We start from the raw sequence: 9427 nt of genomic DNA on the forward strand, positions 1-9427 counted from the left end.
TGTGTGTGTGTGTAGTGTATATATATATATATATATATATATATATACACACGAGTCAGTAGAGTAAGTTAGACAAAGTGAGTTAAGTGGGAGATATAGTCAGATAGATCTAGACTGTATACTTGTGAGTTTAGCTATAAAGAGTGTACAGTGGCGATTTTAAAGTGAAATTATCACAGACTGCATTGCAATAACAGAGTAGAGAGGAATAATTTGTTTTGTTAATTGTGTTCTAAAGTAATTGAACCAGCTTGTGTGTACTTTTGACGAAAAGAGACAGTTATTTAAAGCTCTGGATACAACTGTGGTGATTAACTGTGTAATGAACATTTCTACATATGTTTGACTTGTTTTAAAATATTATTTTAAAACAAGTGGATTGTGTGTTGTTTGTTTATTGTTGAAATTTATTGCCAACAAGACACGATCACCTGTTGTAAAGAATCTGGCCCATACATACATATAAAAACCTGACACTCATTTTTCATGTATTTTGTATGTGGTATTTGCTCTCCTCAACCATAAACTGTCACTAAATCAGCAAAGTTGAGTAAAATAATTAGTTGATAACTGTGACATCACATATACAATACCAAGTTGAATAGCACTTTGTAAAACTTTGTGGCATGTGCACTTTGCCCCCCCCCCCCCTCCCCATGTACATAGGTAATCAAGTATCCTTATACATATACCAAGTTAAGCAAGTATTCTTGTACACATGTTTAATATGATAAGCAAGTAAAAATCTTTACACATGTTTAACTGGATAACAACTACCCTTGTATACATATGTAACTTGATAAGCAAGTATATTTATTCACGTTTAACATGATAATCAACCATCCTTTTATACATATTTAACATGATAAACAACTACCCTTGTATACATATGTAACTTGTATATTTATACACGTTTAACATGATAATCAACCATCCTTTTATACATATTTAACTTGATAAACAACCATCCTTCTATACATATGTAACTTGTATATCTATACACATGTTTAACATGATAAACAACCATCCTTCTATACATATGTAACTTGTATATCTATACACATGTTTAACATGATAAACAACCATCCTTTTATTCATATTTAACTTGATAAACAACCATCCTTCTGTACATATGTAACTTGATAGGCAAGTATATTTATACACATGTTTATACCAAGTTAAGCAAGTATATTTATACACACGTTTAACATGATAAACAAGAATCATTGTGTACATGTTCAAGCAGTTATATTAATTACAAAACAATGTGGTAGGCTCATATTGTTGTTAAAAGGCTTTAATAAGCTTTAGTAGTTTACTCATTTTATCAGATATCAAGAAACTCACTTTCGTCATGGTGTATTCCTCGACCAGTAACCATCCATTGGGTTAAAGACCCAACAAGCACCATTAGAGGCCAGATCCCAAGGATCAACCAGGAGAACCAGCATGGAGACAGAGATGGGACCACCCGCACTCGATCCCACACCCAGTGCAGTATGATGAACTTTTCTATAAAATAATCCGCACTAGCTGCTATTATGGCACCCCCGTAGATACTGGTCCCTAATATTGTACAACCTGAAGATATCAACATTGCTTAAACAATTGCTAGTACTGAGTAAAATAGAGTTGGGAAGGTTCTTTACACATATATATGTAAGATACAACTACTGTGTCATCATTCTGTTTGTCCACACAGTCATAAATCTTTCAGCTCTTACTAGAAGTTTCCAAAATACAGCTATGCTTTATAACTCTGTATATGTTGGGAGAGGTATTTCTTCAGATTTCGATCTATTACAATAGAAAAATTTGAAAAGAAAAAAAACTGAAAATACAAAAATATTTTGTACCAACTGAATCTTCTACATCATTTTCTCATTTAGCCAACAACATTTATGAACTGTAAAAAAAAAAATGCCATGTACACATGCATGTTTCCTGATTTTTTATAAAGGTTTAAATTATTTTTTGTCACTCAAGCCATTCCTCATTCATATGCGATACATTACAATAGCTCTTTATCACTAAAAAACTGCTCTCAAAAATTATCAGAGTACATTACGAAGTATATTAGATCACTCATATAAGTCGATAATATTTAAATATCAAGTTTCATGAAAGCTCAAATTTATAGAACATTTTGTTTTTCAAATAAAGGAAAAATCTCTCTATTTCCATCAAACATTATTAGCTCCTCATACAATGTGAATCCTAATAAGATTGTCCTCAGATTTAAAACAAATGGAACTGGGACTGTCCTCCTGGTATAAACAATTGACAATTTTTTTTATTTGAAGAGGATGACGTTTCGAGCTCTCCATCAGATCTGATGAAGAGCACTAGCTAGAAACATTATTCTCTTCAAATAAAAATATAAAAAACTTGGTGATTGTTTAACCTATTATTTAATTTTGATATCTTTGTCACATATGCGGTTAACTATATATTCCTTTTTATGTCCTCCTGGTATACTCAATGTATTATTAAAAAAGATGGAACATAACAAAATCTACTAGTAACACTGTTAAATAATAAGCTAGGATAAAACATAACTTATCATTCATGATGTTAGAAAAACATGTAGGTTCAAGAAATCTTGATAGAAATGAATAAAAACCCTATAACCCGAGCCCTTTCAAAAGGTGGACCTTTCTTCTTGAGGGGCAAACTATATAACTTATCATGATATTCTGGTATTTGACAAAATTGAAACTGATCTATGGTATTAGAAAGTTTTACAGTAAAAATTGTATATGTTATTTAGTTTTACCAAAGCAAAGTTAAATTATTAGATTTACTATTTTAGAATACTGGTTTATAGGGAATACTTAATTACCCACCAAGGTTCAGATAACAGCAGGTTCACTCAAGAAATAAGAAGAGTAATCCTGAATCTGATAACTGAGTTTTCTTAGTGTTGTGTGAAATAATGAGACTGGAAAATTTAGCTAAAATAAATACAGTATATATTATTAAACAAACAGAAAGAAACTGCAGTGTATGTACTTGCAGAACCACAGTTGCTTTTACTGGATTTTGCTTTTCTCCACAGCTTTCTTTATCTTGAGATAAACTTCCATTGAACTAAACACATTGATCTTAAAGAAAGTCTATACTCAAAGAACTCCTGATAGAACTGAACTAAGAAAACTTGCCTGAATTCAACAGATAAACACGGTTTCTTTGTCTAGTCAACAGTATTATTCCACAGCATCGGTCAAGTGTTACTTTTAGATAACATCCACTCGGCCAGCAAAGAATAAAAGGATATTACAGTGCCAATTCGTTCAACCTGGATGCTATAGTTTCTGCAATATTCTTTCAGGCAGAATAGATATTATCTACAACATAAAACAAAGAAACTAGAACAAGGCAATCTCAACGACTTTCTGGACCACAACTTTATACTAAAACCTCATACAAACCATGTAACTGGTCCCTCAGTGGTTCAATGGCAAGTTTATGAAGTTGCAACAGTGGATAGGGTTTAAGTAGCTCATTTTTGTAGTTTGCACTACGAAAACAACAACAATCTCATAAAGGAAAAAAAAATCCCTTATAACTAAAGCAGGTAAAAAACATGCAATATGCCTGCATATTACAAAAGTCAATAGTATATTTCATTGAAGATTCTCTTCAGACAGATTAATACAAAAGTTATACAGCTTCTGAGAAAATTCACAAAAGATACAGTACAAAAGGTCTTCACATATGGGAAGTTTCAATTAATTGCCATATTTTGTTTTTCTCCAATGATAATATCAGAAATATACAAGAAATGAAAAACAATTACAGGAAAAATACTCACCTTTCTGGAAGAAGAGTGTGGTAACAGCACCTAGCAGTCCACAACCAATCAGAATTCCCACCGTAATCCACACTGTAGTGGGTGAATACCATAGGTAAGCTATTGTGATTGCAGCAACCCCAACAAACAGTCCCATGTGAAAACCGGTCATAAAGAGCCCTACATATTGCACCAACATTGTAATAAGTCCAAAAAGCAGACCTGCTCCTAGAGCAACACCCGAGTTTCCAGCTGTTGGAAGTAAGTCTTCTATCAGACAGATGAGGTATACCACCACCGAACCAAAGATGAACCCCGTGAGGAACATGACTGCCTTGAAACAGCGGTAGCCTAGATAATATTCATAGTTTATTTAATAACTTATATGACTATGGTCTCTTTTTGTTTAATGTTAAGTCATATAATTAAGAAGTAATTACGTGTTTATTTATAAAGACAAACTTTTATTAACAAATCTAAAACTGTAAATTGTAATATAGAAATCTTTGAAATTAAATTGAATTACCTTTACTGAATCTTATCTTTGTAACTAAATGAAACAATGGTGACAATATTAAACATTTATAAGAGAAAAATACTCTAGGAAACGTTAAGTAAATTACAATATTTAACATGATTTTCAGCTTAACCCCCAAATTACTGACTTGTTTTGCCACCCAGTGGGTTCAGTGGTAAGTAAGAAAGCTTATAACGCTAAAAACCGTGTTTTGATACTCGTGGTGTACACAGCACAAATAGCACATTGTATAGCTTTGTGCTTAATTAACGCTAAAAACCGTGTTTTGATACTCGTGGGGGACACAGCACAAATAGCACATTGTATAGCTTTGTGCTTAATTAACGCTAAAAACCGTGTTTTGATACTCGTGGTGGACACAGCACAAATTGCACATTGTATAGCTTTGTGCTCATTAACAAACTGGCTTGTTTTTATACTTTTTGCTAATGATGAGGTTCAAATATATATATAACTTTCTAATGTTTCAAACGTATGATAGATGGCGCAGTGTGCAAATGCGTAAATGCATAATATTAAGTTAATTAAAAAGAACTATAATTAGTAAATGATTTGTACTGTACATGTTTTAAAAACACACACACACAGTCTAGTATATTGTTAGCAAAATAAATTAAACGTCGTACAGTATTAACATAATTAACCGTTTTTGACATACACATTTGTCTCTCAGGATTTATTAAAAATTATAAAATTGATATTTAAAAAGTCACACTGAAATACTTATAGAAATATAATCTAAAGGAATATTTGGCTATAAATGTTAAGACTTATAAGTTACCGCTACTTCGTATAAACCTTTCGTTTCTGTTTTTGTCCCCTCTAGTAGGTCAGTGGCAAGTCTGAAGGCTTATAACGCTTAAAATCGGGTTTCGATACCTGTGATGGGTAGCGCAGAGATATCCCACTGTGCATCTTTGTGCTTAACCACAAACAAAATATGTTTTAAATACTTATGGCACAAAGCTACACAATGGGCTATCTGTGCTCTGCCCACTACAGGTATCGAAACCCGGTTTCTAGCTTTGTAAGTCCGAAGACATACCGCTGTGTCACTGGGGGGGGGGACTTCTTTGAGAAACCGTAAAAATCACGATGGATTCTCATTACTTCACGTAAGAGTATTTTCGTATCCAATCAGAAGCTGTGCAGCACATCATTCTGTACAGAAACACCCAGAAAAACTTTAAAACTTCACAAACTTTATTAAACCTTGTAATAATATACACATATTTAGTTAAACAGCTACTGTGAGAAGTTGTCTTCCAGCTAACACAACCAAACATTAAACACATTTGAATAAGATCCTTCTGCTTCATAATAGGGATTGCCCATTTGTTTTTCTTTATGACTGTGAGTATTGTAATAAAACCTGGGAAATATTACTAAACGCATCATTGCGCACTGTGCTGGGTAATTTTTAAGTATATTATACTCGATCGTTTTAATGTAGTCTGTAGTTTATATGGAGCCTCATAATCTACTACATGCATACGTGTATAGCTTGGAGACTTATTAGATTTTAAAACCAAAATACCTACCAAATTAGTTGTTGTTCAGGGCCGTACCTGTTGGTTTTTCTCAGGACACACCTGTTTTCCTCTCACATCAAAATTATGGGTATTAGATCTATAGATCCCCACCCGTTTGGGTTGTCCTGCTCTCCAGTCTAGTGGAAAAGGGGCTTACTCACGAGCCATCTGTGGTTTTTCCCAACCGACTTCAGGTTAAAGAATTGTGTGGTTTTTTTTCTCACGTACACATTCTCAAACAATCTCTTATCGCGAGCGGGGTGAAGAGAAATGTGTTTCTGAACACTCCAGGTTGCTTTTGGCCTCAAACTTTGAGTTTGGAGTCAAATGATTTAAATCGAAACTATTATCACGATTTTCTTTCTTACTCAGGGCCGTACCGTGGCTAGCCGTCCCTAATTTAGTAGTGATAGACTAGGAGGAAAACAGCTAGTCAATACCACCCACCGCCAACTCTCGGGGCTACTCTTGTACCAATGAATATTGGGATTGGCCGTTACATTATAACGTCCTCACGGCTGAAAGGGCGAGCATGTTAGGTGACGGAAATTCGAACCCATGACCCACAGATTACGAATCGAGCGCCCTAACCATCGGGTCATGCCAGGCCCCATCGGTACGGCACTGTCCACGTTAGACATGGAGATTAGCCAACGTATGTTTGTTTTGAATTTCGCGCAAAGCTACACAAGGGCTATCTGCGCTAGCCGTCCCTAATTTAGCAGTGTAAGACTAGAGGGAAGGCAGCTAGTCATCACCACCCACCGCCAACTCTTGGGCTACTCTTTTACCAACGAATAGTGGGATTGACCGTCACATTATAACGGCTGAAAGGGCGAGCATGTTTGGTGGGATGGGGATATTAGCCAATGTACAAAGTGTTAATCTTTTGTCAATTAGAAATATCATAACGTGTTTTGTTTACTTAAAATTTTACCGAATAAAGAAGACAAGTTTAACAACGATATGGAATAATTGTAACTCTAAAAAAGCTTTATTTTCGCCGTTACAGTAAAAAAGAAAAAGGCTAAACATATAACTCTACTCAAAGAATATCGTTATACCTCTGATTCACAAATTAAATGTAGATGCTTAATGGAAAGAAAACGGTGATATTGTTTTAAGCTTGTTTTTTTTTCTGATCTAAAAAGGCTTATCGTAAAAAAAAAAACTGATTTAGTATGTTGATACCTGAAGAATCTTTTGAAAGGTTAAAGTCTAACTTACCTCACGAGATTTGTTTCAATTTTAATTTTCCATTTCAAGTTTGTGTGTTTGTAGTTAAACACAAATATTTATACTCTATGTATGAAAGAGGATTGTTTGATGTGTATTTGAAGTTAAGCACAAAGCTACACCATGGGCTATCTGTGCTCTGCCCACTACGGATACCGAAACCAGGTTTCTAGCGTTGTAAGTCCGCAGACATACCGCTGTGCCACTGGGGGGCATGAAAGAGAAATGATGACAATTTTTAATATGTTTCTTTGAAAATGTCCCCCCGGTGGGACAACGTTAAGTCTTCGCATTTACAATGCTAAAAATAAGGGGATCGATTCCCCTCGGTGGACACAGTAGATAGCCCGATGTGGCTTTGCTATAAGAAAACACACATTCTTTGAAAACTAAAGCAATGAAAAACAACAACAAAAAACAATAAGTATCAGGAATTGAAGTAATGATTATTTTTTTAGTTACAGAATAACTTACCATAGAGCGTGTAAACCACACCAAATACTAAGTACATCCCAGAATAACTTACCATAGAGCGTGTAAACCACACCAAATACTAAGTACATCCCAGAATAACTTACCATAGAGCGTGTAAACCACATCAAATACTAAGTACATCCCATAATAACTTACCATAGAGCGTGTAAACCACACCAAATACTAAGTACATCCCAGAATAACTTACCATAGAGCGTGTAAACCACACCAAATACTAAGTACATCCCAGAATAACTTACCATAGAGCGTAGTAAACCACACCAAATACTAAGTACATCCCAGAATAACTTACCATAGAGCGTGTAAACCACACCAAATACTAAGTACATCGCAGAATAACTTACCATAGAGCGTGTAAACCACACCAAATACTAAGTACATCCCACAAACCACAGCTGTTGTGATATCATAGTTGTAATCAAAATGGAGACATTGAGAGTCTTCTTCGCCACTTAAAACGGTGTTGTTCATGAAAGGTACCAACGTGGGGTCGTCACCAGGGGGCATCTTCAGTTTCAGGTCTAAAGACAAACATAAATACGTGCTGAATTGTAATCACGATATTCACACTTAAAACGGTGTTGTTCATGAAAGGTACAAACGTGGGGTTGTCACCAGGGGGCATCTTCAGTTTCAGGTCTAAAGACAAACATAAATACGTGCTGAATTGGAATCACGATATTCAACTACTTTATAATTCTTACAACCGAGCCTTTACTGTCCTCAATTATCGTCCCCTAGTGTATCGATGGGCTTACAATGCTAAAATCCGGGGTTCGATTCCTCAAACTCCACAGAGCGCTAAAACAAACTAGAACTCGCCACCAATTTTTTTTTTTTTGCTTACCAATCGAGAAAACGTGGAGTTAAAGCGTTGGATGAAGGATTAGAGAAAAGGCTTAAAACTGTAATACTGAGTATAAGTGTTAAACGTAAACCAACACAACACTTGTATCTTCCATCCCCACAAGCAAACGTGGGTATGTGTGTGAATGTGTATGATTTATGTATTGATAAAAAACGACTGACAACTACATGAAAAACTGACATATCTCTTGTTTCTCTAATCTTTATCAAACTGACATATCTCTTGAAGATAGGCTTGATTATTGTTAAGCACATATATACACAATAAACTATCTGTGTTCTGCCCATTACGGGTATCGAAACTCGGTTTTCAACACTGTAAGTCCTCATATAGTTTGGTTGTTGTTAAGCGCAAAGCTACTTAATTGGCTATCTGTGTTCTGTCCATCGCTGGTATAGAAACCTCATTTTTAGCGTTATAAGCCCTTAGACTTACGGCTGAGCCACCAGGGGGCTAGGTTTGTTTGTTTGTAATTAAGCCACAAAGCTATACAATGGGCTATCTGTGCTCTGCCCACCACGGGTATCGAAACCCGGATTCTAGCGTTGTAAGTCAGCAGACATACCGCTGTGCCACTGGGAGGCGTATACAAAAGGAGTGGCGGTGTATTCCATCAGACATGTATCAATGGTATACGAAAAGTGTAAGTAACAGAGTCCAAAAAGTGGTTAATATCAATAGTTTGGCCACTCTACTGCTCTGTCACTCTTGTCTGTGTGCGTGTGTTTATTTTAGAAACTTTTTTTTTAGTGGAAAATTTAGAAAATACCAGAAACTTGTCATATGTGTATAGGATAAGCCGGATTATACGTGAGTTCAAGTAAAAAATAGCAAAGCTATCGAATTCTTAATTACGTTTCACCCTCTGTTCTTCTTACAAACGGCACCCGGCATGGCCAGGTGGTTAGAGCGCTCGACTCGCAATCTGAAGGTCGCGGGTTCGAATCCCCGTCACACCAAACATG

General features: G+C 35.4%; 1 protein-coding gene across 2 annotated transcripts in view; it reads right to left on the reverse strand.

Annotated features, from left to right (window-relative positions):
• Positions 1-8111, reverse strand: part of LOC106475657 (transmembrane protein 198-like) — a 20622-nt gene extending 12511 nt beyond the window's left edge. The window contains exons 1-3 of one of the 2 annotated variants that reach the window (XM_022379718.1): positions 7939-8111; positions 3815-4144; positions 1348-1566 (exon numbers count right to left, since the gene is read on the reverse strand). In XM_022379718.1, coding sequence (XP_022235426.1) covers positions 1348-1566; positions 3815-4144; positions 7939-8101 — 712 coding nt within the window. In that variant the 5' untranslated portion in view covers positions 8102-8111. Of the gene's footprint in view, positions 1-1347; positions 1582-3814; positions 4145-7938 lie in introns of both variants that reach the window. The other variant, XM_013936336.2, reaches the window with a different exon arrangement.
• Positions 8112-9427: the final 1316 nt, after the last annotated feature.

The sequence above is a fragment of the Limulus polyphemus genome, unplaced genomic scaffold (assembly GCF_000517525.1).
Source record: "Limulus polyphemus unplaced genomic scaffold, Limulus_polyphemus-2.1.2 Scaffold8940, whole genome shotgun sequence".
NCBI lineage: Eukaryota > Metazoa > Arthropoda > Merostomata > Xiphosura > Limulidae > Limulus > Limulus polyphemus.